The sequence below is a fragment of the Camelus dromedarius genome, chromosome 24, assembly GCF_036321535.1.
Source record: "Camelus dromedarius isolate mCamDro1 chromosome 24, mCamDro1.pat, whole genome shotgun sequence".
NCBI lineage: Eukaryota > Metazoa > Chordata > Mammalia > Artiodactyla > Camelidae > Camelus > Camelus dromedarius.
Genome location: NC_087459.1, coordinates 14786570 through 14814428, shown reverse-complemented (window position 1 = coordinate 14814428; position 27859 = coordinate 14786570). Strand labels below are relative to the sequence as shown.

Genomic DNA, 27859 nt, shown 5'->3' with positions numbered 1-27859 from the left:
AGTTACTTTGTAGCTTTATTTTTTTAATTTGTTTTAGTTTTTATTTGGGAGGGGGTAATTAGGTTCATTTATTTACTTGATGGAGGTGCTGGTGATTGAACCCAGGACCTTGTGCATGCTAAGCATGCACTCTACCACTTGAGCTATACCCTCCTCCCCTCTAATGTAAAGTTACTTTGTAATTAATATCTTGGGGAAGACCTTTATTTATTTTTTATTTTATTTGTTTTACAGTAGTCAGTTTATAATGTGTCAATTTCTGGTTTATAGCATGATGTTTCAGTCATACACATACATACATACGTTCTTTTTCATATTTTTCATTATAGGTTACTACACTGCATCCATTTTAATGTTGCTTTATCTAAACTCAGAAAACATTAAAATATGTTTCTCACATATTTTTAGGAATTAAATTCAAATTTCCGGCAAATCATATTTCCAGAAGCACTGAGATGTTTAATGAAAGGAGAATACACATTGGAAAGTATGCTTCATGAACTGGACAGTCTCATTGAGCAGACAACTGATGGTGTTCCTCTGCAGACTCTAGTTGAATCTCTTCAAGCCTATTTAAGAAATGCAGCTATGGGACTTGAGGAGGAAACACATGCTCATTACATCGATGTTGCCAGGCAAGTGAATGCTAAGCTATGCTCTCTTGTGAAAGAGATAAGAAGCCACATAAAAGTTTCCTGAACACTTACTTTATTGTGAGCGTACTTTTAATTTTTGGAGCAAATATGTATACAAGCATAGATAAATAATATCTTAAAAAAAACTTCTATGTGGAAATATTACAGATTCATAGGAAGTTGTAAAAAAAAAAGAAAAAGTGTGCAGAGAGGTCTTCTGTACACTTCGTTCCTCCTCCAGTGTAGCATCTTGCATACCTATAGTACAGTAGCAACTCCAGGAAATTCACAGTCCATAGAGCTTACTCAGATTTTACCAGTTACTCATGTGCTCATTTTGTGTGTGTGGGTGCATGCGTGTGCATGTGTGTATAGTTTTTATCACATGCACACATGTATCCTTTTAGGGCTGTAGTTTTACAGTATGTTTGCACACACACAAAGTGGAGTGTGGTATTTTTTTAAGCCACCCTTTGGAACTCCATGGAAGCATCTGAGCTAGTTGGTTTAGTGAGACACCACGCTTCCTCCCATCGGAAGATTCCAAGATGAAAGACAATAGAGAGAATAGTGTAATGAACCCCCATTTTACCCACTTCAGTAATTTTCTGCCCCTGGTCATTCTTGTTTAAATTGTACCACGTGCGCTCCCACCTTTGCCAAATAAATTGTGCTGCCCCAATTACTTTGAAGCAAATATCTTTTTGTTCTTAAGCTGCCAGAAGTATGTATCTAAAATATACTTACTTTTCTCAATTATGGTGCTGTTATTTCACCAAAAAAAGGTAACAATAATTCCTTAATGTTTTTTGTTATCCTGCATTCAGAATTTTCCTATTTTCTCATGTTTCTTTAGAGTTGTTTTACCATAAAATTTTAAAAATGAGTATAATTAGTATAGCATAAATGTCAGCTAAACAGTGATTTAGATTATTTGCATTAAGAGCTTTATCATAAAATTTCAAGCATTGTTTGAAAAGTTAGATGCTAGATCTATATACTTTTCTGTCTCACGAAGTTTCAGCCCTATCTATTTTCCCTTAGTATCTAATCCACATTCCCTTTACCCTCAAAGAGGAATGTTTACTTTCATGTATGCATTGTGTGATAGACTTCATGTTTGATTCTGTTACAGCCTGTTTGTACCTTCTTTCAGAGAAACTTTTTGATAATGTCAAGGAAAATTTTATACCATTATGCTCTTTTTCCAGTAGAAATTTCTCTGGTAGCCTAGCTTTTTAACTTTTCTCTTAATAGTTTTATAGTTATTTTTGTAAGTGTGTGTAATGAAGTTGAAAATCTAGTTAACATTAGTTTTACTGATAGTAGTTGTAAGTACTGGGAATTGTATGTTTGCTTTTTTATATAAAATACTTAGAATAGTGCTTGGATACATAAACACTGTGCAGCAAGTCTAAAGTAATGATGTGAGGGGTGAATTTTTGAAGACCTACATTCAAACTGTGCACGATTCAAAGCTCAGCATGCCAGTAATGACAGGTATTTCCCTTCACCGTCCGTGCTTGGCTCTGCCACGTGACAGTAGTGTGAACATCCTTGGCAACCTTTGCTAGATCCACCAGCTTTAGAGTTTTGTGATTCTTGACATTAAAAAAAATATATTGGGGGTTTATATTGTTTTACATTCTGTGTATAAAGTGAGACTGTAGTGTTTCATATAGTTCTTTTTTAAATTGTCATAAGTTAAATTTACATAAAATTCAGTCCCATGAACAATTGCTAATACTGAATTGAAATCACTGACTTCACATGGTGATTGACTTTAGATACCATTTTATCATAACACTCCTTCCTTCATGCAAAGATACTTTTTTCCTAGACTTTCCATTGTAGCTGTTGGACTCGTTGATCTTACATTTCCCCACAAAGTTATTACTGTTCAGCGAGGATTCTAACTCCCTTTTCTTTTCCTCTAGAATACTTCATGCTCAATATGCTGAATTAATCCAACCAAGAAATGGTTCAGTCGATGAAACACCAAAAATGTCAGCTGGCCAGATGCTTTTGGTAGCATTTGATGGCATGTTTGCCCAAGTTGAAACTGCTTTTGGCTTATTAGTTGAAAAGGTAAATTGGGGTTTATGAAAATGCTGACTTGGCTTTATGAATAAGGCAGGTGTAGTAAAGTAGCTGTTCAGTGTGTGAAGAGCGGCAAGATGAACTCTCTCTACTCTCACTTACACAGCTAAACAAGATGGAAATTCCTGTAACTTGGCGGAAGATCGACATCATAAGGGAAGCTAGGAGTACCCAAGTTAACTTTTTTGATGATGACAATCACAGACAGGTGCTAGAAGAGATCTTCTTTCTAAAACGACTACAGACAATTAAGGAGTTCTTCAGGCTCTGTGGTACCTTCTCTAAAACTTTGTCAGGTAATATTTCACACTTAAACAAGCTGGATTTAGTCGTGTAGTACTTTGGAGGGGGACAGTATAGAGTAGGCTTAATTGTAAATTAAATTAAAATCTTAAGTGTTTAAATAAGCAGCATTATTACCTTATTTTAGTTTTGCATGAAATAGTTAAAGAAAAATTTCCTTTTTTAGGATCAAATTCACTTGAAGATCAGAATACTGTAAATGGGCCTGTACAGATTGTCAACGTGAAAACCCTTTTTAGAAACTCTTGTTTCAGTGAAGACCAGATGGCCAAACCCATAAAGGCATTCACAGCTGACTTCGTGCGGCAGCTCCTGATTGGCCTCCCAAACCAAGCCCTGGGCCTCACGCTGTGCAGCTTCATCAGTGCGCTAGGAGTAGACATCATTGCCCAAGTGGAAGCAAAGGATTTCGGTGCTGAGAGCAAAGTTTCTGTTGATGATCTGTGTAAGAAAGCCGTGGAGCACAACATCCAGATTGGGAAGTTCTCTCAGCTGGTCATGAACAGGGCAACTGTGTTGGCCAGCTCCTACGACACTGCCTGGAAGAAGCATGACTTGGTGCGCAGGCTGGAGACCAGCATCTCCTCCTGTAAGACAAGCCTGCAGCGCGTTCAGCTGCATATCGCCATGTTTCAAGTAAGTATTTTTCTTCATTAGGTGTTTTTCCTCAATGTAGGAATTTGAAAAACTGGAGGATTTTAATATAAAACAATCTAAAGAAGAAAAAAATATAAACTTCCTGAATTGTGCCATCCCAGAGCAAACCCTGCTTTAGCATTTCTGTGCTTGCTTTCCCAGTATTCCTTGTTTCTTTTATGTAAGTTGAGACCATTTTGTGTTTACAGTTTGTGTCCTTTGAATTAGTTTCCATCAGTGTTGTACGGTTCATATTATCATTAAGTATGACTTGTAAATGTAATTTCCAATGGTTGAGCTCATTTGTGAGTGGATATTTCCCCCTGTACTGTCTTACTGGGCATCTCTTCCCTACACGGTGCCTGTTTCAACTTCTTCACTGGAGATTATATTTTAGAGGGGTTGTGTAATAGTCTTTTACGTAGACTAGGAAACTTCTTCAGACTTGAGAATTACTATTTAGTGTTGCATATCACTGGTCCAGGAAATTTATCAACCATTTTCTACCTCAGAAAATTTTTCACCTTGTTGATTCTTTTATGATGTTTCTTTTATTACGCTTTCCTACCCACCCCACTATGTTACAGCTGGGTTTTTTCCTCTCTTCCCCCAGCCCTAAATCACACCTCCCCTCCCTTGTTTATCTAAAGGTCTTCTCTGTGTTTATTTTATTGCATTTCTTTTTCTTTGTACAGTGGCAGCATGAAGATCTCCTTATCAATAGACCACAAGCCATGTCAGTCACACCTCCCCCTCGTTCTGCCATCTTAACCAGCATGAAAAAGAAACTCCATACTCTGAGCCAAATTGAAACTTCAATTGCAACAGTTCAGGTGTGTTTTTGTCAGATCTTCCTTTCGGCACATCTTACTGTGGTGAAGTGTTAGTGCTCTGTTGTTCAGTCTGTCCTTGGCTTTTAAGCCAAGGTGCGTAATTCTTTTTCACTTTTATTTTTAATTTATATCTTTTTTCTTACCCTCCAGGGTAACTGATTCTTAGCAGTATATTTTGAATAGAGACATACTAAATATTTCAGGTTTTTAATTAATTTGATATTACTATGCCTTTATACATTAAGGGACCCCTGGTGATACTTAATTTGTTTTCTGAAATGTATATAAAGCAGTTATATTTGGCTTACTACTAATACCCAAGAAACGTAGGTATTTCTCACTTCTATGTGTAGTTAATGGAATTTTGTAATGTCACAGGCAGCAGAACATTTTCCCAAACCATTACTATTGACTATTTCTTTGTCATTTCAGCAAAATACTTAGTCTCACCTTCCTTTTTTAAATAAGAGAAACTGGTCTTGATGTTTTTATATGTACCTCTATAGTGTGTATTCTTATACCTCATACACTCAGTAGTAACTGACATTTTTCTGCTCTTTTTATAAATTAATATTGGTACAAAATCAAGTTTTATTACTTATATAATATTTTAAAACTTTTTAATAAAAATTTTCTGGTGTTCACTTCTTTAAAGATTGAAATGCCTTTTCTTTACACCATATTAGTTCTAGTTTTCAACTTAAGAGAATGAACTCTTCCCCTTTCTTTCTGATTTTAGAGGTGTATATGTATGAGAGAAAGAAACAGTGTGGGGGAAGACAGTGTGACTGCTTCCACTTGAAATGTTGAAAAAATAATGAAGTAACTTTGTTATATAAAACTTCCTTATCATAAGCTGGATGGATTTTTACCATTATTCATAAACTTTTGAATTTGTAGAAATCTGATTTCATCTTTCACAATCAAAAGTGTAAATGGATTTTCTTGTAGATAGCACATGTAGTGTTCTAGGAATTTAGTGCAGCAGGCATTTTGTTTTGTTTTAGAAACTATTTAAAAATGAAAATGAAACTTCTTTCTGAAAACTTTAAGGTGATAAACTGAAAGCCAATCTTTACCTGTCCCCAGACAAGTTTAGCCTTAAAAATTCAAAGTAAAATCAAGATTAATTCCAAAAGGTGACTGTTAAAAATATTTCCTAAATTGCTTATGCTTCACCCTGCTTCTTTTGAATCCCTTAAATTTATATAAATTGCTCGGTAAACAGTAAGTGGAGAGTGTCAAATATTCACTGAGATTCTCCTGGCTTTTATAGGAAAAACTGGCAGCACTTGAAGCAAGTATTGAACAGCGACTCAAGTGGGCAGGTGGTGCCAACCCTGCACTGGCACCTGTACTACAAGATTTTGAAGCAACAATAACCGAAAGAAGAAATCTTGTCCTTAAAGAGAGCCAAAGAGCGAGTCAGGTATGGGCACCCATGTGTGCCACCTTGTTTTCAGTTACAGGATTATTTCACTGATTGGAAGCTACATGTGGGATAATTAGAGGTAGCCTGAATGCCCACCCTCTAGTTCACAGCACTGCGGGGAGGGACTGATAGGCCTTGGGTGGGGGGCATCCTTAGGCTGACTCACAGCCAGTTATTTCCCTAGATGCTTATTGCCTCCCGGTTAAATATAAAGTGGATTCAGCCTCTTGGAAAATAAAGAGTTTAATTCCATATTTGTCTGAGATTCTCTTTATATGCAACTAATATGATCCAAAGATTTGAATATTATTTTTTCCACATGGCAATAAAATATCTTAACCTTGGGTTCTGCCAGAGGTTGTGGATTAACTTTGTTGTGATTGAGAGTAAAAACCCTAAAAACTTCTATGTAGTTTTTAATCAGGCACAAAATTAGACTAATATGATTATAAGAACTATATGAGAAGAGAATCACAATGCTGTTATCATGCCTTAAAAGATGTGCTTAATATTGTCAAATATCTGGTCAGTATTTTGTGATCTTTCTGATGAAGTTAGGCAGGAATAGAAGCAGAAGGCGGGGAACATTTCAGATTGGAATTTGGACATAGCACAAAGTGCAGCTGAATATGATAACAGTTTTACTATGGAGTAAATTTTTTGCATAAAAAACAAGCATGTAGAGGGAGGAGGTATAGCTCAGTGGTAGAGTGTATGCTTAGCATGCACAAGGTCCTGGGTTCAATCCCCAGTACCTCTGTTTTAAAAAAAAAAAATTATACCAGAAATTGACACAACATTGTAAACTGACTATACTTCAATAAAATTTAGAAATTATTAGAAAAAAATTAAAATCATAAATAAACCTAATTACCTTCCCCTAAAAACAAACAAAAACAATCATGTAGAAGATGTATTTACCTAATTCTGCTTAGGTGCTTTTGGCCATCTCAGACTTAACAGCATCAGCCAAAAAATGTGCACCTGTTTACAGCCTTTATAAGGAGTAGTTCTCTTTCTCACGAGGATCATACTTCATACATTTTCAGGGCCAATTGTAGTCCTGAATTCTGGAAATGAATTGGTAGTAGATTTTCATTTCATTAATTGCAAATTTTTTCCTCATTGTGGTGGTTCCATTCCTCTTTTGTGTCTTCACAGGTCACTTTCCTCTGCAGCAATATCATTCATTTTGAAAGTTTGCGAACTAGAACTGCGGAAGCCTTAAACCTGGATGCTGCATTATTTGAACTAATCAAACGATGTCAGCAAATGTGTTCATTTGCATCACAGTTTAACAGTTCCGTCTCTGAGTTAGAGCTTCGTTTATTACAGAGAGTGGTGAGTCTTGAATCTTGGTGGGAGTAAAGACACTTGATAATTAAAGTAAGACCAATTATATACCCGCAAAATCAACTGAATATATTCACTCAGTTTACCTTTGTTGAGCACATGCCATATATAAGATGCTATAAGATATAATGATGACTGAATCTTGCTCTGAGCCCCTGAGGAACTTATTTACACAAATAATACGATGAATGAAAAAGTGAAAAGAACTCTCAGAGCTATAACTGGAAATACTGCGGAGGTTCCAAGGGGAGGAGAAAGTGAGCAAATGACTCAGGCGCACTGAGAACAGAGTAGCAGACAGAAGGCCAGCAGGAGATGAATACTGGAATATCAAGTTGATAGATTTGGCATTTATAATTAGTGGGAAGGCCTTAGGCTATGTATTAGGAAGCTATGGTTTCATTTTAAAGAGTGATTTATAGTAGGTTTAGGGTCTTGGATATGGATCATCATTGTTTTTCTAGATACATTTTCTTAGGTTTAAACTTTAAGCATTTATTCCCTGTATGGTTGTGCAGAAAAGTTAAAAACCTTTCGTCTGTATCTCATAGATTTTAAAAATTATTGTCAGGTACCATTTTGTAGGTAATTAATTCATGACTCAGCAACTGAGTTTCTTTGTGTCACCCTGAGTTATGAATATCTTTTGATGATAATGAAGAAGAGAATCTCATATTATTCCAGCTGATATTTAAACAAATGCTTGTTCTTTTTAGGATACGAATCTTGAACATCCCATTGGCAGCTCTGAATGGCTCTTGTCAGCACACAAACAATTGACCCAGGATATGTCCACTCAGAGGGCAGTTCAGACAGAGAAAGAGCAACAGATAGAGACGGTCTGTGAAACAATTCAGAATCTGGTTGATAATATAAAGACTGTGCTCACTGGTCATAACCGGCAGCTTGGAGATGTGAAGCATCTCCTGAAAGCAATGGCGAAGGTAAGACTAATACCACTGACACACAATTACTCCCCCTTTTATAAAATTACAAGTAGCTTTATTTATGAGGGGAAAACAGTTTCTCTCAGTTCACATCTTTCACTTTGTTTGTAACTGAGTTAGTTTGTGTTTTCATCAACTATTTTTTTTAAACAGATAATTAAGCAGTATTCTGATTTTGTGCACAAAGAAACCACAGCTTAGCAAAATGGATTCATCCAAAGTCACATAACTTATAGAAGAGCTGAAACTTGAACTTAGTCTCAGAATGTGTAGATCTCCAACCTCTCTTCCATCTCCCTGTACAAATTCATAATAGTTTGCTTCCAAAATAAATGAAATATTGCCTCTTGTCTCCAGTATTCTGTAGACTCTAGATAGTAAGGAAACTAAATCCCCACAAAGGGCTGTGTTACTTCCTCATTGCAAAATAGTAAATCATTTACTTTTGGTATTTATTTTTACCTGGAGTTTTCATTTGTGCTGGAAACAAGATTCCTGCAGAAAAGAAGTTAAACTGTAATGAGCAGATTAAACACATTGATATTTGAAAAATACTTATTACCTGTTATCCAAAGGTGACTGTCTTAAGAGTAATTACTGACACAAATACCATTTTTCTTAATCATTAACATACTGATTCTAGGATGAAGAAGCTGCTCTGGCAGATGGTGAAGATGTTCCCTATGAGAACAGCGTTAGACAGTTCTTGGGTGAATATAAATCATGGCAAGACAACATTCAGACCGTGCTGTTTACATTAGTTCAAGCCATGGGTCAGGTTCGAAGTCAAGAACATGTTGAAATGCTCCAGGAAATAACTCCCACCTTGAAAGAACTGAAAACACAAAGTCAGAGGTAAGAATGCCTTCTGGCCTAAATTTAAAACGTAAGCAAAACATCTGGTATAGTAAGTTTTGTTTATTTAATTCATTTAATTTTTTTCAGTTTTGTTCATGTTTATAAGTGGTTATCTGCTAAAGTATTTCATAAATGAGCCATTTATTTTGTATTTCAGTGTCTATAATAATTTAGTGAGTTTTGCATCACCCTTAGTCACCGATGCAACAAATGAGTGTTCAAGCCCAACGTCATCTGCTACTTACCAGCCATCTTTTGCTGCAGGTAGGACTCCCCTCCTTCAGAAAGACCTGAATCTTGTTCTACTAATAACCTATACATAGATAGTAAGGTGTTTAATATGTTTATAGTCATCACCTTTTTAAAGGATTTCCCTAAACTGTTGTCATATCTCAAGCTGAACAAATTTTGTGTAATTTGAAAAGTATTTATAGGAGAGAATAAAAATACCATGTGTTCAAATACTCTTTAAATAATTTATTTTATGATTATAAAATATATGTCTGTTAGGGAAATTTAGAAAATAATTAATATACAAATTTGTAGTTAGATTCCAGTAGAGGTAAAATCACTATGTATTTGTTAACTGACTTCTCTATGTGCATGCACACACACAAATTTGGATTATTCTGTGAATGCAATTTTTGTTGCTTTTTCCCACTTAATAGTAAATTGATCATTTCCCCATCATTAAATAGTCTTTTAAAAAATGACTTAATGGACAAATTTAATGTGCTATTTTATGACTTTACTGTATTAATTGTTGGATATTTAAGATAATTATACTTTTTTAATGCCACAACAAGATAGTGAACATGCATCATTGTACAAATTTGTATCTGAATATCCAGCTGTTTAGGCTATATTTTTAGGAGGGCAATTTTTATTTTAAGGGACAAGGACTTTAGGGTTGTAAAATCATACCTATTTTCAGGGTTGTCCAATTGTAGTTGGTGATTGAGAGAGCATTGCCCTGCTCCTCCATTTTCTGTCTACGTGTAAATTGAGCTACCAACTCTTTCTCTGTAGCAGTCCGGAGCAACACTGGCCAGAAGACTCAGCCTGATGTCATGTCACAGAATGCTAGAAAGCTGATTCAGAAAAATCTTGCTACATCAGCAGATACTCCACCAAGCACCATTCCAGGAACTGGCAAGAGTGTTGCTTGTAGTCCTAAAAAGGCGGTCAGAGACCCTAAAACTGGGAAAGGTAATTAATTAGAATAAGGATGCCTTAAATATTTATACAAAGTGGTGATTTGACTTAACACATGTTTCCGTTGCTTCATAGCTGTGCAGGAAAGAAACTCATATGCAGTGAGCGTGTGGAAGAGAGTGAAAGCCAAGTTAGAGGGCCGGGATGTTGATCCGAATAGGAGGATGTCAGTTGCTGAACAGGTGACCGTTTACTAAACTTAAGCTACACATTTTAATGCTGCCAAAACAATATAGGTTTAAAGATCCCCTCACCTGTATCCTTGGTGGTTTATTGGGAAATAAGGAACTTAAATCTGTTTTCAGGCCATGGGAAGATTTTGAGTAACCATTTCACTCTGACTCTACCCTATTAGTACTTTTCCTTTCTTCCCAGCCCTCTTTTAACAGATATTTAAGGTGTGACTTGACCATCTCCTGCACAAGAGGATGGTTAATTTGCATTTTTAATGAGGACTTTATGAAGGTTTCAGATGAAATGAGGATGACATTTTGGGTGCCATAGTATCTATAAAGTGTTCTTGGGTGTCAGTTTGTCTGAAGTTACTACTGTGAAATTTTGTCATTAGTATTATTAAAATTGTATATATAAATTCTAGAACAAATTCTTTTCCCCACAGCTGTTTATTTTGAAAAATTTCAAACTTACAGAAGTGTTGTAGGAATGCTCATTTACTGTTAACCTAGACTTGGTAAACCAGTTGTTAATGTTTTCCTACATTGGCCTTATCTTTCTGTATATATGTGTGTGCACACACAGCTTTTCAGAACCATTTGAGAATTAGTTGCAGACGTTGTGACACTTCATGCCTAAATTCTTTGTCTCTTAAAGAAAACATAAAACATTGTAATAATATACAGCTATGATTATAATTATATAATTATATAGTTATCAACTCAGGAAACCTAACATTGATGTTAACATTGACTTACCCAACATTGAGTCCATATTCAGATTTCCTTAATTATCATCTTAAGTCCTATATTATGTAGTCCTCCCTTGTTTAACATCCATGCCCCCCCCAACCCCTCCAAGATTTAGTCAAGGCTTACCCTGAATATACTTGTGCTACTTTTAGCCTCCTTTAATGTCTAGAACAGTTCCCGAGTCTTTTTTCTTTTTTTCTTTTATGATATTTACATTTTTGATGTGTCCAGACCACTTGGTTTGCAGAATGTGCCTGTTTGTATTTGTGTGATATTTTCTTCATAATTAGATTCAGAATCAACATTTTTGGCAAGAATACTTCACCAATGATATTTTGCATCAAGGGACACATGTCTCTTTGTGCTGTCTTTGTTGTTATTAAGTTAGGTCAAGGGCAGTGTTCTCTTAAATTCTCCAGTACAAATACACCTTTTCTTTAGTGGGGTGAACACTCAAGACTGAATTTTCTAATGGTTTGACATCCACAATTCAGATTTAGAATTAGCAAGGAAAGTTTTTTTTATTTTGAATAGTTACTTTGCTGTATAGGACCTGAGCATAAACTCTTCTTGGTCAAGAGTCATTCTTTAGAAGGAGTTTGTCAAAAACCGTGCATGATGTGGGCTAGGGTATCTTTTCTTTCAGAAGCTTTCTGGTAGGTTAATGGGTTGTGTGCTTTCATGACTGTCAATCTTAGGTCTCTCTCCATGTTTTTAAAGGATGCTTGGCTATTGTGCTTTTTATTCTGATAGTTATTAAATTTTATATGAAAGAAAGTTAAAGGGCTCACAGGAGTGTGGTAAGTATAGAGTACTTTGCACATGGCTTTTGGTGTAGGTTATAATTCAGCTGTATACTGAGCATTTACCACATAATTGGACCCTCATGGCTGCTTTGGATAGAGAGATGATTATATCTCAATATAAAAGGAAATTTAGCTGAGTCAGAACCAACAGATATTTAACACCAAACTGTGTTCCAGAATCTGCTGGGCACTTCTTAAGACACCTAAACATTTACCCAGTGAATTCACTTGTTTTAACCCCAAGAGCACCTGTGGGCTCAGTGGCCCTCTCTCTTCATCTGAGCGTTCATAAGGCTCAAAGAGGGTTGTGACTTTCCCAAAGGCACACATCTTGTATGTTGTGGAAGTAGGGGAGCTCAGATACTTTACTCCTTTTCCCACCATAGCAGCTATGCGTCTTTGGGTGATTAATATGGGTGATTAGAAATACTCTTAAACAGTTCATATAACTCATATGAACCTTTTCCTTTCAAGTTTTAAGTGGCTTTAAATACTATTCTGCCTATTTTTACAGGTTGACTACGTCATTAAGGAGGCAACTAACCTAGATAACTTGGCTCAGCTGTATGAAGGGTGGACAGCCTGGGTGTGAGTGGCAAGACAGTAGATGAGTCTGGTTAAGCGAGGTCAGACATCCACCAGAATCAACTCAGCCTCAGGCATCCAAAGCCACACCACAGTCGGTGGTGATGCAACTGGAGGCTTACTCTGAGGAAACCTAGGAAATCTCGGTGCGCTAGGAAGTGAATCCTGCAGGACAGCTGCACTCAGGGATACGCCCAACACCATGGCCTGCAACCCCAGGGTCAAGGGTGAAAGAAAGAAAGCTCACCGCCTGAACACGGAGATTGTCTTTCTGCCACAGAACAGCTGCAAACGTGTCAGGAGGTTAGCTGCAGAAAGAAATCAGGATGCCGCGGAGCACAGAGTGATTTGGAACTCCATTCCACCTGACCCTGTGTGTACAATCCAGGAAAAAACAAACCCCGCTCAGAAACAGAGAAAATTGGGGCCGCGAAGAAATCACAGCCAAGGAAGATTTGATGCATTCAAATTCTTGTGTAACACTTGTTGCTTGGCAACAGTACTGGTTGGGTTGACCAGTAAGTACAAAAAGGCTATGTGATATGAATTTCAGAAATGGACTGAAGGAGAGCTGTGTAACAGATACACTACATTGGAAGAACTTACTTCTGAAATGAAGGGAGAAAACCCACCCCATCGTCCTCCTCCCCAACCCGCACCCTCATCCACCACACCCTTTTACCTGATCTAGTAGATTAGCCGTCCTTCACATTCACTTTTATTTCAATCCTTATATTTCATAAACTTCTGTCTCGATGCTGTTAACAACTTACATTTGGAGTGATAAACAGAAATTTCTCCAAAACCACTGATAACATGGAAAATTCAAGGATTGTTTAAAGGTCTGATGATCACATACAAAATATAATTCTGGTTATTTTAAGTCATTTCTGTGATTCTATCATGTACAGTTTCCAGAATTGTCACTGTGCATTCAAAAGTAATGAATCTAACAGACATTTGATTTAGTATACACTCCCCTTTGCTTATAGTGTGCGTTTTTGGGAGGTCATTCAAATTTTCCCTCTTCTGTGATTGCTGTAGTTTCTTTCATAGAAAGTAGCTAATCCAGTGTAATCTTTTACCTTTTTAAAAACCAGGATAGAGTACCTATTAGAATTTTACATTGTTGATGACAGATTAACAATAAAGTGATGTTCTGGTGGAGGTAGACTGAGATTTTTTTTAATTCAGTTTTCTCATTTGATACTTTTAATTTACAATTTACAGGGTGTAAATTAAAAGTGCTTTAGTTTACCTGGCATTTTAGGACATATACATGAAACAGCAAAAGTTTGAACCACCAACATCTTTTATTAAGTTAAATTATTAGTCTGTGAAGTACTTTACTTTTTGCACAATTTTAATAGTTTCCTGCTCAGTAATACATCATAGTGAAGTCATGATCAAGGTTTCTTTCCTTAAATTTAGCATTGCATTTCAGTACTCACTGGCTGTGTAAGCTCAATTGTTGACCCAAGAGAAAAATCCAGACTAGGATAGGATTCTTAAAATCACGTATGAACACAAAGTAAAACATGATTAAAATCTTGAGTACATTTTCCTGCATTTTAGAGATTAGGACTGTGATCACTTAACAGTTGCCAGTCTTCACAGACAAACTTGAAAGGTATTAAGAAAAAAAAAATCCACATAGCTCTGGCCTTTTCTGTATTCTGATTGCCACGTTAATCTGTAATCTTTAAATACTCATGAGAGAATGCATTTCAGTATCAATGCTTTTTTAATACTTTGATAAGTATTACAAGAAAGGCGGTATTTTTGAGTACTCATGTGTCTAATAACAAGTTAAGGAAACTAGTGCATCGAAATTTTATTTCTTCATTCACTTTGAACCTTATTTTCACAATCAAAACAACCTATCTGGAATAATAATGCCATATTGTGTTTTGCACACTGCTTTATTTCCTAGAGGCTGTGGGAGCTGTTGCATTCAGCACTTGCTTACCTCTGCTCTCTCAAGATGAAACAGTCTTTTCAACAACATTCTTTGTCATAAGGAAAAACTTTTATCACGATGATAAAACCAGTTCACACTAGTTTGTCCCTATGGGTAGTATTCAGAAATTGCTTCCTCTGTATGAAATAGGTGCATTTTATTGCCTGTGAATTTCAGGCTTCAGAGGTACCTGGCACCTTGTCCAGTTGAAAACAAAACAGCTTTATATTAAAAACATGTGCCTCTGGTAAATTATTCATTGCTTTTATTTTAAAATGGTCCCTCAGAGAGTACTGTAGCATATACATGTTTGGTTGTGGGCAAATAGGAATAACTGGTGATTTCAAAGCTTGCTCTTTACTGCACTCTGGACAGCAAGACCCCAGTCTGTAGAGTTTGGCTGCTTCTGGGAAGTCATTTGGCAAGTAGTCTTTCCTTTTTTGAATTGTCATAAGAGAACTTAATGGTTAGAGATTTAATCAGAGGTGAAAGGCCTTGGTGATAAAGCAGATTGAGAAGACAGGGCTATATATTGGGGATTATCCTGTAATGTGAAGTTCAGAGTGCTGTGGTTAATGAGGTCATATACTTTTGATGATACAAAAATGCCTGTGGAATACCAGGGATCTTCTCTCTCTCTGTCTCTGTCTCTCTCCCCCTCTCTCTCTTTCTCTCTCTCTCTGATCAGGGGGTACAGAATGACTTACAAACTCTTCAATTCAAAGTACCCTTGGAAACTGAAGTTTAAGTGTTTTGTTGTCTTTAATTTTCTACAGTTGCCTGAAGTTTAGCTGGTTTCTCTGCAGAGCTGTGGAGGCTTAGTAGTTTATGGAGCTGTCTGTGCTTTTTTTTTTTTTTTTTTCCCCTTTGGTGTTCTTGCAGTATCTCATTATTTCTGGTCATGATTTCTTAACACAGTTTGCTTGATGATAATTAAGATTCTTTTGTGTCTGATACTTGTGCGTTGTTTTTGAGACATGTGAGGTTTCCGTATGAGAACTGATAATTAAGCTCTTGATCTGCTTCCCCTAAATTGCTTTTTTAGAGCCCAAACCCCAGGTTCAGGGTTTGTAATACAAAGACAAAACTTCCATCACTTCTGCCCTTAACACTTGCCTCTATTACCTAAGCTTAATATGTAGTGTTCTTAATATTGTCCAGTGTTTGGTGTTATCTGCATTGTTTTTGTTTTTTAACTGTGGTTGTTCTGATGTGTGAAATTTAAGGAAAGAGCCATTAAAAAATGCCAAGCAGGGCAATGCAAGTACAGCCAAATATTAGAGTTGATGTGCAATCTTAGATCCTTTTAAATTTGGGGTAATATAGGCAGTACTTTAAAATGAAAAGTCTTCCTGGCCTATTTTCCTCCATATATTTGTAGTTGCTCTGGGGGCTTACTTGTTTTGGCAGTACTAAAATCAAAGGAGCTGGTTCTTCTTTTCTCCCAGTTCTCTTCATATTAAAGCACCTGCAATTAGCTTGTTAGTCCTATTCATATACATCAAAAATCAGTGAATACTTTACTATTAGCCCATTTAAGTACCTTTGTTTTACATAAAATTAGATGAATATGGAAACCAATGACCTTACATTTCTGTATCTTGAGCTTGCAAAAAAATGCCAGTAATTTAGAGCTAGGATTTCCCCCCCCTAAAATCGAGGAGGTAGACTATGTTAATGTAAGTTTCACTTAAAGAAGGCAGATTCTGTTTTTGTTTTTGTTTTCACTTTTGGGTTGTTTTAGATTCCTCCTATTGGGAAAAACTAGCTCGCATTACAAATTTTCCAAACACCGGGGAAGGAAATTCACTGTATTATGAACCCCAAAGGGTTTGTTGCACTTTTCCTGCTCTTTTAGGTCGGGGTAACAATATCACCATCTCTTACTTACAGAAGGGCAAATGGACTCCAGTTGAGAGAAGCTTTGTAGTTTCAAGGGTTAGTTGTACAACATGAACCCTTTAGTGTCTTGCTTTCCATGGGGATTTGACTGGGTTTACTAGAGAAAAGCTGTTTGTTGTGCTAATGTGAAAGTGTGATATAATTAGCTCAACTTTTGAAGATGGTAAACTTAAGGACTTGCATGTTCTGAAATGCACACTTGCAGAATGTTTTTCTTTCAGAACAGGCTGATTTTTTTTCCCTTTTCCCGACAGTCCAAGTTTCAGCTCCTGTTTAAAGTTCTTGTGTCAGTTATTTTTCTGGTTTAAATTTTCCTTATATTTTCACCTGTAATGTCAGTGGCAACATCATACATCACTTGTTAATTTACTTTACCCTTATAAAAGCAAATTGAGTTGAACTGAATCTTCCTTGTTCTAGTAAACATTGTATAAAGTGGCTTCTCTGTACAAAAGGTTGTAATGCCTCCTGATGGGTATAATTTTGTGATTGTATTTAAAATTAAAAGTTGAATAAATCACACCAGCTTCCTGAAAATGTTCATAATGATCTTTTGGAAAACAAAAATACATGCCTACTTTGTGCATATTTGCATTAACATGGCAAAGACTGTATGAAATACCTGTTTTTCAAAAAATAAAGTCTTAAAAGACGTAGCATTAAAGCTCTGAATTTATTGGTCAAAGTAGGATCCAGAAAATTTTGGAATACAGATAGCTTTGTTTTTTAAAAAAGCATTAATACCTCCAAAAATTTTTTTAAAAATTTAAATCTCAAAAAATATTTTTTTACCCTCAAAGTTCAATAGTATTTTTGAACAGCAGTGGAAGTTTTACTTTGACGGGAAAGTTCTTAGTATTAAGGCACAATTGATTAGGCTTAATTTTGTAAATCTTTAAAAACTGTAGAATATTATTGACATGAATATTCCCTAGTGTATGAAAGCTCTGAAGGAAGGCAACTAAAAATGTCTAGCTTTTTTTTTAATACCTGGAAATAGATTGTATTTGTTGCTGCTAGATTTTGTTAGGAGGATTACTGTTACTGTTTAGTCATCTGACATGTTTCAGAAGATTACGTCCTGCCTTTGTAGAACAAAAAACCGAACAAAACAAAAAGCTCAAAACAAAAACTCCAGAGAACGCTACACTAAGGGTGGGTGGTTTTTAATAATCAGGGCAATTGGAAGGTTAAAGACCTTACAGCAGCGCTCCCAGGCAGTTAAATTGCAAATAAGTTTGGAAACACTTTCCCTAAGCAGCATACTCTATGGAGAACCTTTAGTTCCTTCAGTTTTTCTACTTAACCTTAATTTCACAAGCTGGTGGTCTTTCTTCTGAAGTTGTACCTAGGGAACTTGGGTGAAAACAAACTTGGGGGCACATTTTGTAGCAAGAAGTGTTTTCCAAAGTACAAATGGCAGTTTTTAAAGTTTAGTAACACCATGCCCTCTCCTTGGGAAGTGGATGTTACTGTGCCCACAGCAAGATTTTTGCACTCAGTGCTCTATATATTCACGAACGATGTGGCTGCTGATTGGGACCTTTTGATTTTCTTTTGAAGAGGTAGCAGAGGGCCTGCTCCTAAAACTTAATCTTTAAAACCTCCACCAAATGGGGTATGTCAAACAGCTGCATTTTACCTATACACCTGTTTTCCCTACAACATTCCCCTAAGTGGAACTTTACTGAAGAGTTCCTCTTCCCCTGCAAAGGCTTTTTTTCCCCCTCAAGTGTTTATTACATGATCAGATGCTTTTATTTTTTTCCCAAAGATCCATGGCAACTTTCACAGCTTTCATGAAATTTACAATGCTCTGGTCTCCCCAGCTTTCTTAGGGGCAGCACGTGGTCTGTAGCTGTGTTGTCTCACACTTCTTTATACATTCCCTGAACTCTTAAGAACCTGGTAGTTACGTAAGGAATGCTTTTAAAATAAATTCGATGGCGTAATATAGATGACTATAAAAGACTGGAAGTTAAAAGCTATATGATAGGTTTTCCTGAAAAAGACATCTGACCAGGTCAGCATTTGACATTATTTTGTGTTGAGTAATGAAAAAGAAACCAGTCCCTTTTAGGAGAGGGAGATCGTAGTTTCTTAAATGAAGTGCCCCACAAAGAATTTACCCAAAGACCCCATGTAAATAAGCCAATTTTGTTAAGTCGGTATATTTTTCACACGGTCTCAAACTGCCTAGATTCCCCACCTCTACCCCCGCCCCATCAAACTAAACCCTTATTCCTAGTGGGTAGGAAGGAAACTGCAGAAAATCTACATAAATAGCCCCTTGATTTGTTCTCAAAACCTCATTGAAATAGGCACGAGTCTCCGAGTCACAGATCTGGGCTCAGCTGCTCAGTGGCCTGGCTAGGGCTGCCAGAGCAGGGATTAGAAGAAAGGTAAAGCCGACTAGGGGCACAGCGAGGGCAAGGGCCACCGGCTCAGTCTGGAAGCCGACCCCCTTAATGAGCTTAGCATCACATGCACATCTCTGCCCTCCGCCTGATACTGCGTGGCATATTTCCTCGAGGACTAAATTCCAGAGAGGCTCCTTAGCTGCTTCGAGGTCCCCTAGAAGAGTGTCTGAGAGCTACAGTGGCGGCGGGCCCCGGGGATGCTAAAGCCAGACCAGGCCCGGGCAGCGGCGGTTCAACCGCTTCTGAAAGGCCTGGGAGGGGAGTTGCACATCTCCTGGTAGCTGATTGGTCATTCCGTATCCCCGCCCCCTTGGCCTGGGCGCGGTCTCGCTCTCCTTTGACCTCGGTTTCAAGACATGCGCTGGGCAGCGGTTGGTCCGATTTGCTAAAGTTTGATCTCGATTTGCCCAATGAGGAGCGAGCTTCGCGGGGTCTGTCGGGAAAGGCAGCGAACCTATATAAGCAGCCTGAGGGGCTGCACCCTCACGCTAGGGTCGCCGTGAGGGACGCTGCTGGAGGCCTGTTTTGGGGACGGCTTGCGCTAGCTGAGGCTGCACATCGGGGACGATGGCGGAGGGAGATAATCGCAGCACCAACCTACTGGTGAGTTCTGGCACCTGGTTGCGAGGGAACCGAGTAGGACCTCCGCACTTTGGTGGGGTCCGTGGGACGACACTGCAGCCTCGCTCCTATCACCCGCGGTGGGTCCGGCCCTCCTCTCCCGGTTTTCAGGTTCAGGCGACGGCTCCTGCCCTTGGGACTTATTGGATAACCCCTGCTTGGCGGGCACTAGTCATGTCGACTTTAACATCCCCTGGGGAAGGTGCGCAACGGGGCGAGGAGGGCGCGTGATCTTTCACCGGGAATACGGGTTCAGCGGGAGAAGGGAGGGGCTGTGACAGTTTGGGGTGTAGTCAGTGTTAGAGAGCCGCGAGGGGCCAGTCGAGCGCTTTTGTGGCCCAGGTCCCAGCCGTATCCGGGTTTCCCCTTCCTTGATCTTAACCAGAATGCCCCTTCGTCCTTTTACCCCTGTACTTGGGGATGGGGGTGGGTCAAAAGTCTGCTGCCGAGAATTTCTGTTAGAGCTGGCACAGCTTAAAACGGCAGGGAGGCTGCGAGCTCACCGCTGGGAACTGGGACTGGGGTCCTGCTGGAAGGACAATGGGAGGTTCTGGCGTTTGTCTAAAGCTTGTAAATCTTGGGGAGGGGGTGTCTACAGGACGACTTTAAAGTAAGCAGGGGTCCGAAGGAACTGCAGTGAGGTTGTATCACAGGCGGACAATTTTAACCTGACTACAAATCTCACCGCAGGATCTAGGCAAAAACGAGAGAAATACGTCCATCTTCTTCGTTGCCTTTCCCCAGAGAAAGGCAAGCCATACACCACAACCACCACAATGAATAGAGAAACCACAATAATTTAATTTTGACTTTTGATTTTCCAAGAGCCGGGGTCCTAACGAATTAAGTGAGTTTGCGGGGCACTTTTGATTGTGTGTGGTTTCATTTTGCTTTGTTTTTTTAGAAATGCATACCTGGAAAAAAAAAAAAAAGAAAGAAATGCATACCTGCACACACACACCCCTTCTCTGTAGTTAGCCTAGTTAACCCCAGCCAGTTTCCTTTTAGAAACTGATCAAAGCACAAAGAAGTTGCCCAGGTTCACACAGCTATTGAAACAACAGATCATGGCCTGGAGCTGAAGAGCTCTTTCAGCAGAGCAGTGTGACTTTAAGAACAAGGCCTTTGGCCTTGGATTTCCTGGATTCAGATCTGTAAACCTCTTTGTATTTCAGTTTCCTTATTTGTAAAATGAGGATGCTAACAACACCTTCCTTTCAGCTCGTTGAGAGAAGTAATGAAAGTATGGTATATAAATGTTTAGCAGAGTTTCTGGCACATGGTAAAATCTCTTATTTAGCTATATTAAATTAAGCATGATATACCAAGTCAGAAATAGTGAGGTCACTTAAGTGGTCAATGTGGCACAGATAAGCATCTTTATCAAGATTAAGCTTCACTGTCTCCTGTCATTTGCAGATTTCCCTGTGATAACTGTTACAAGGACACATAGGTTTCTTGTTACAATTTTTTTTTCCTCTACCAAAATCAGCTTAAGGGCTTTTTGCCACTTTAGCTCATCAGAGAAGTCTACTTTCAGCTGATTGTCAGATTTGTGGAGAAATTTGAAGTCTAACCAAAATGTCCTGATTAGTGTAAGAAGCATTTTATTGAGATATATTGGGCTTAAAATGCCTCATATAATTTGTTGAAAGCACAGTAGTTTTCCTTAGTTGTGCAAATGATGCCAACATCTAAATGATTCCATTACACAAAGAGCTGTTTTGGAAATTGAACGCTGTTCATGGAGAGGCTTTCCTAATGGATTCAGAAGTCCAGGTTAGATCAATGAAATGACAAAACAACAGATCAATTGTAACCACCCAAAATGAGCAAACTTAAAGTGATCTAATTTTATACTCAGGACGCTGCCACTTAGTAGTGTATGGCTTTGAGAAAGTAACTGTTCTGAGCTCCATCTGTTTAATTGTAAAATGGACCTAATTATTCCCAGTTTAAGGGGCTCTATAAGGATTATGTTACATCTTGCGTGTAAAGAGTGGCCCAGTGCTTGGACTTGGAAGGCGACCATTAAATGATAGATTTTTTTTCTCCACCGATTTCTGTCTTTGGTATCAAAATTGCAGTTTTTTTTTTTTTTTTGAAGAAACTGACTTGTTTGATAGTGATTTGTAAGAGCTGTTTAACATACTTGGTGCCTTAGAAGAATTTAATTCTCCAGGAGCCACAAAAATGTTGAGATTAGTAAAATGATCACTTTAAATGTTGCCCATATGTAGGCTGCAGAGACTGCAAGTCTGGAAGAGCAGCTGCAAGGATGGGGAGAAGTGATGCTGATGGCAGATAAAGTCCTGCGATGGGAAAGAGCCTGGTTTCCACCTGCCATCATGGGTGTGGTTTCTTTGGTCTTTCTGTAAGTGAGCTATTAAATTACTACAGATTGTGTTTGTTACTAAGAAGGGCTCGGGTTCCATTTATAGAAATGCCTGAAATCTTTCATAATCTGTAAAGAATGCCTTAGAGCAGTTTGCCTAGTTTTCAGAATTTGTAGTACTTATGTAAATTTGGTAATCCAAGGCAGTTAAATAAATCTGTGGCTCAGACTTTTTGGCCTTAGGACCCTTTACACTTCTAAAAAGTGTTGAAGACCCCAAAGAGCTTTTGTCTCTTGATGTTTATTTTAACCATTGCAGCTATGATGTCATCGTGTCTTGAAGCTTCTGGGAAACCACTTGCGAGAAAATTAGAGTGAAAAGGGCAAATAACATCTTTGAGAACCAGAGGACCAAGTGGATAAACATTTTCAGCTAGGAATAATAATAAGTATGTTTTTATAACCTTTATTAAAAAAATTTTTTTTTTGAACAGGACTATCTACTATCTGGATCCATCTGTTCTTTCCGGTGTTTCCTGTTTTGTTATGTTTTTGTGCTTGGCTGACTACCTTGTTCCCATTCTAGCGCCTAGAATTTTTGGCTCCAATAAATGGTAGGTGGCATATTGATTTGGCATTCTAGTTTCTGAGAGGTTACTGAACCTGGTGGTTGTGACTCGTATGCTGTAATTAAGCACAGAGAGTTGACTAACCATCACATACCTAGGGGTTAGATTACTGCTTTGATGTAAAGAACTTCTTACCTGCTTCAGGTATAAATCATGAATTTCCAGTACTTAATATCTCCATGGCTCTTTTATAATCTAGCATTTATTGTGACTTTTTTTCTTTCTAGACCTTATTGAAGTGAGTTTTTTTAAAGATAATGTTTTATCAAGGATTGCAGAATTCATAATGAGTGTTGCATAAAAGTCGTATGTCTACTTTTACATTTTCCATTGATATTTAAGATAATATGTTAATTTCATAGATTACTTCTGAATAAATACAAAAACAGTAATGTAGATTTTTTGCCTATTCATTAAGCAACTGTTTATCAAATGCCTACTTTTACGTTAAGCACACTGTCGTGGGTGCTGTGAAATACTTTGACTTTAAAGATTGATGCTGTGTTTCAGGTTGAGATGGTGAGTCAGTGCAGTGGTGGTGAGCAAAATGTGTACCAAGTGCTTTAGGATAGGTTCAAGCTGTGTACAAGTGGGTTGTCGATTTCATTTGTACCATTCTTTGACCTGGTTACTTATGAGTTGCCAAGATACAGTTAAGTGGCTGTGCATCCTGTTAAAATATTTTTTAACTTCCCTCTGGAACGTTGCATTTCTCACTTTCGATCCAGATAATGAATAAAAGTAGATGATGGAATGGATTTTTTTCCTCCTACCTGCTATTCTCCCATGGCTGTTTATTTTAATTTGATTAATGGTCTGCTTGTGCTTTTAGTTTTTTTGTTTCCCTGATAACAGTAAATTATAAAATAATTCTGTAAAAATAAGAATTTTAAATGTATGCCCTCTGGATCTTTGGGAACAGATTCACACATTTGGGGAGATTAAGTTACGAGATAATTAAGCATGTTTATTTAAAGATGTTTCTGCCATCCTCGAATGAATTACGTTAGGAAATGTCCTTTGAATTGTTTTTCACATGGAGTAATGATGTATGCTGCTGTTTTTTGGGCAAGTTTGTAACTGCAATGTAACAATTTAGCAGAGAATCAACCTCAGACTCTGACTTTATTGGCCAGATGACAGTTCTAATCTGCTAATTCATAACTCCTGGAGAAGAGTTTTCAGAAGTAAATACGTAAAGTTTCATGGTAATCAATGTGTGGTTCAGTATTATTGACGGAGCAGTTTTATTTTTTGACCTTTATGAGGAAGGAAGAACACCGTTGCATAGCCACAGCCCAGCCTTGACCATGGGCAGCATACGAGGTTTAATTGTTTACAGGAAGTTCCAGAACCCAAGCAGAAACCATTCTACTGTGTCTGTCGCTGCAGGTTTACAGTGACAACGACTAGAGAAAAGAAAGCAAATGTTTGTACAGCAAAGACAGTATAAAAGCAATTCTTTTTTTTTTTTATCAGAACCCAGAATACATTATAAGTTAAAAAGGGCTTTCTTGGAGGATCTTTCTGTGTTTTCACTGCTGTTTTGTTTATGATTATACTTTCCCTCACTGGGACTAAATTTATAAGGAATTTGGATTTCAGCTGTTTGTTGCTGCCTTGACATCAATTGTATGAAGCCCAGTTGAGGGTTCTGTGCTTTGATTGTTCGTAGTTATTACCCTACTGAAGAGTGCTTACATACAGCTGTTTGGCAGAAACTTCACATCTTCCTCAAAAAAGTGGGACTCTGATGGGCTACAACCCAGGATTCATTGGAATTTGCCAAGTAATATAGGAATAGAGAAATTAATTCATACTGATTTCTGCATGGCTCATAGTAGTCATGAGTCTTTGGTTACTGTCATTGACCAAACATGGCCTTAGAACCCTAGATACCCATTACTTTGTACACACACGTGTCTGGACACTGTGCTGTACACCAGAAACTGACACATTGTAATTGACTGTGCTTCAGTTTAAAAGCAGCAACAACAACTTACTCCTGTTCTATAGAAGAAGTCTGAATGGTACAAGAACTTTTCTATGAGATAATGGTGAATCGTTTTTTAATTTAGATTTTCTTTAGAAGATAACTTTTTAAATTTGAGAGAATGGTTTGTTTCTGTTTACTGTTAAGATTTGCTTATAGTGAAGGGGAAAATTCTTTTTCTAGGACCACTGAGCAACAGCAGAGATTCCATGAAATTTGCAGCAACCTAGTAAAAACTCGACGCAGAGCTGTGGGCTGGTGGAAACGCCTTTTTACGCTAAAGGAAGAAAAGCCTAAAATGGTACTTTTTTGGTTTTGAATTATTTAAGTAAAGCAACATTTTAAGGTTGAGTCAATTTTTACTTCATTGTAGTGTAAAGCCTTTTCTGCTTTACTCTAGTTATAGTTTGATGTTTATCATTATCTGTTGGTGTAACTCCTGAGTGCATTCATAAATATTTATCTGTATTAGTTAGGCCTGAAGTTAAAATTACATTTCACATTTAATTTTTTACTCTAGTGGAGTGAATTTTTTGTTTTTTTTTTAATTTACTGAAATAAATGTAAAAGACATATACCTAGCATTTGTTCTCTTTTCTCTTAGCTTCACTTGAGTTTATTATGTGATTTTTTAATTGCAAAAGTAGTATAATTTATAGTATAAATTATTTTATATTTACATTATATATACACTATATATAATTTTTATATGGAATTACCATTATTGTAGGAGAGAATGTATCTAAATTCTGTAAAGTAGTTGTAAGGGAGTTTTCTATGGGCTTTGTATAATATATAGATACTATTTTTAAAGAAAAGTGATCATAAAAACTGAGTTATTTTCCAACCTTCGAAACAACCTCCTAAAGTGATGCCTCTTAGTCTGTTTCTAGGAGTTGACACATTCTTATTATTTTCATTGTCAGTACTTCGTGACCATGATCATTTCTCTTGCTGCGGTTGCTTGGGTGGGACAGCAAGTCCACAACCTTCTTCTCACCTACCTGATAGGTAAGTCTTTGAGGAAGAACTAACCACAGGCACATCCTGGCCAGTGAAGTCTACCTGGAATTTAGTAAACAGTATATTTGTGCTCACTAAGTTCCAGGCAGTGATCAAGGAACTGTGTGAGTACAGAAGATGACAAAAGCCCAGGTCTTGTTTTCAGTTAGTTTGTGATCTTAGAGGAGATTAAGACCAAGAACTAATGTCCAAGGTAGAAAGTAATGTGCACAAGGGAAAAATAAGCAGTGTGTGTTATCTGAGGTTGGGAGGCGTGATAGCGGAAGCTTCTGGGGATAAATACCAAAGGAAATAATGGATTTTATGTTGCTTCATCCCATTAGAGTGTGTAATAGTCCAAGAAACTAACTACCTTCTTTAAAATGTAATAATCTTCAGGAAGTTAGTTGCTGCCTTCTTAATTTTGTTTGTTTGTTTGTTTGTTTGTTTGTTTTAAGTGACTTTCTTACTGTTGCTTCCTGGACTAAACCAACACGGAATCATTTCGAAGTACATTGGAATGGCCAAAAGGGAGATAAACAAGCTTCTCAAACAAAAAGAGAAGAAAAATGAATAAAGCACCTGCTTTATTCAGTGTGATTAATGCCGCATACATTGTCCTTGGGAACTGTGTGTGTTGTGTTGTCTGGATACTAAAATGTTAACAGAAGTAGCGCTTTGCTCTCCCTCATCCTGCCCTTAGTAGAAATTCCAACTTTCCAAGAAAGGCTTTGTGTCCAGTGTCTTCACGGGTGCCTTCTCATCAGCTGGCCCCATGTGAACAACTCATTTGTGAGTAACCACTTCTCCCGGCTTTTCTCACCCAGGGTTAGTTGAACTCTTCTTTTAAAAAAATACAGTGGTGAACTTCACCCTTTAGTACAGTTTACAGTGACATGGGATAATTGTTTCAGTTGATCTTTGCTTTAGCTGGATACAAGATAGTGGTCTCTGGCTATAGGAAGCTGGTTTTGCGACAGGTTAAAAAACTGGTTTCGTGAATATAGAGACCAAGTTTACCATTTCTGATGAAGAGACCATTTCAGATTCATTCCTCATTCTGTTACGATACCATGGGAGAAGTTTCCTCATGGAATAAAATGAAACTAATTACATGCCCTAGAATGTGTTGTGCAGAATTTAGCAATTTGTAAGAAACAAGGATCTTTCTTCCCAGATGGAGAATCTGACAGGCTTAGAACACTTGTCCCTTTGCACTTGAAATTAGTGTATCCTTAAAGGCGTTTTAGTAGCAGGCTTCCAAAAGTTGGTATTTAGGATTTTTAGCATACTTTTAATTTCAGATTTTCAGCTAACTGAAACTAAAGTACATAATAGGTTAAGACTCACGTCTATGACCTTCACTCCAAGACCAGCCAATGAAGGACAAAAGTCTTCCTGTGTTTACTCAAGATTAATTTCAGTAGAGAATAATCTTATCCTACTAATTGTTCAAGACCAGAATAAGCCTTTAAAGGTAAGCCTCAAGATTGTCATTTTATGGTAATGCTGGCTGCTTTTGGTCCCCATAGATTTAGCATAGGAGGTGGAGAGGAGCTAGCAGCTGACTTTTTCCCCAGCTATTTCTCTGAAGAATGCAAGGGCTGTTGGTGGGAGCAGACTTGTGGTGATAGTTGGCCTCTGGTTTGCAGAGACTTCGTAATTCTTTGGAAGGCATCTTAGAATCATTCTCCCTTTCAGTAGCTAGAGAGTTAGAGTAGTTGAAATCTGTAGGAATGAACCTCTGAGGACTAAAAATGTGACGGATTTGGGAACAGTTCTTAAACTCTGATTAACTAGTTGTAATATAGTTTTGTGGATTTATTGCACTGATGCTGTAAAACCTGGACTTTGTGGTATATCTGTCCCTAAGTAAGTGTTGTTTTCTCTCCTTCAATATTGCTGTAAACAGTGGCACCCATGTAGCACATGTTTGATTTTTCTTTTTTAATGTTTCTATGAAAACTACAAACTACCTTAATTTACATGTTTCCTTATTGTAAATAAGCTTGTCTTCCTATCCGGATTTTTTTGTGTATGTGTATTCTACCGATTAACTACTTTTGCAGTTTTAATCCTATATGATTTCTTCTACTTTGTTTTGTGTAAAGGGGGAAAAATAAAAAAGCTGGAATCTCTCCTTGTGTCCTACTTTTTTTATAGCTTAGCCAATATAGTGTTTACATGACTGGGTTTATGTACCCAATTAATGAACTACCCTGTGTGATCATTACATGGCCAAAAAGTGCTCTTTAAGAACAAAAGTAAGTAAAAGGTTTAAATTCATTCATTCAGCAAACATCCAGGCACCATGCTAGATGGAAAAGGAGATACAAAGAATAAGTGATGGCCAAAGGTGACGTGTGAG

General features: G+C 37.5%; 2 protein-coding genes across 5 annotated transcripts in view; both read left to right on the top strand.

The window, feature by feature from the left end:
• SMG1 (SMG1 nonsense mediated mRNA decay associated PI3K related kinase) overlaps positions 1 to 17147 on the top strand; it is an 88103-nt gene extending 70956 nt beyond the window's left edge. For 2 of the 3 annotated variants that reach the window (XM_031433146.2, XM_031433148.2), the window contains 13 exons: positions 409 to 635; positions 2573 to 2723; positions 2842 to 3031; positions 3205 to 3674; positions 4370 to 4507; positions 5784 to 5936; positions 7101 to 7280; positions 8009 to 8236; positions 8883 to 9094; positions 9255 to 9361; positions 10127 to 10306; positions 10388 to 10494; positions 12559 to 17147. In XM_031433146.2, the coding sequence (XP_031289006.2) occupies positions 409 to 635; positions 2573 to 2723; positions 2842 to 3031; positions 3205 to 3674; positions 4370 to 4507; positions 5784 to 5936; positions 7101 to 7280; positions 8009 to 8236; positions 8883 to 9094; positions 9255 to 9361; positions 10127 to 10306; positions 10388 to 10494; positions 12559 to 12636 (2421 nt within the window). In that variant the 3' untranslated portion in view covers positions 12637 to 17147. The remainder of the gene's footprint in view (positions 1 to 408; positions 636 to 2572; positions 2724 to 2841; positions 3032 to 3204; positions 3675 to 4369; positions 4508 to 5783; positions 5937 to 7100; positions 7281 to 8008; positions 8237 to 8882; positions 9095 to 9254; positions 9362 to 10126; positions 10307 to 10387; positions 10495 to 12558) is intronic. The other variant, XM_031433147.2, reaches the window with a different exon arrangement.
• Positions 17148 to 19357: 2210 nt separating this feature from the next.
• Positions 19358 to 27629, top strand: ARL6IP1 (ADP ribosylation factor like GTPase 6 interacting protein 1). Of its 2 annotated transcripts, XM_010982599.3 has the most exons (6): positions 19358 to 19514; positions 21773 to 21906; positions 22362 to 22481; positions 24673 to 24790; positions 25416 to 25500; positions 25950 to 27629. In XM_010982599.3, exons 1-6 carry the CDS (start codon positions 19479 to 19481, stop codon positions 26066 to 26068), a joined length of 612 nt encoding a protein of 203 aa, XP_010980901.1. In that variant the 5' UTR covers positions 19358 to 19478; the 3' UTR covers positions 26069 to 27629. The 2 variants fall into 2 exon arrangements, with proteins under 2 accessions (XP_010980901.1, XP_031289009.1); XM_031433149.2 differs by lacking the exon at positions 22362 to 22481.
• Positions 27630 to 27859: the final 230 nt, after the last annotated feature.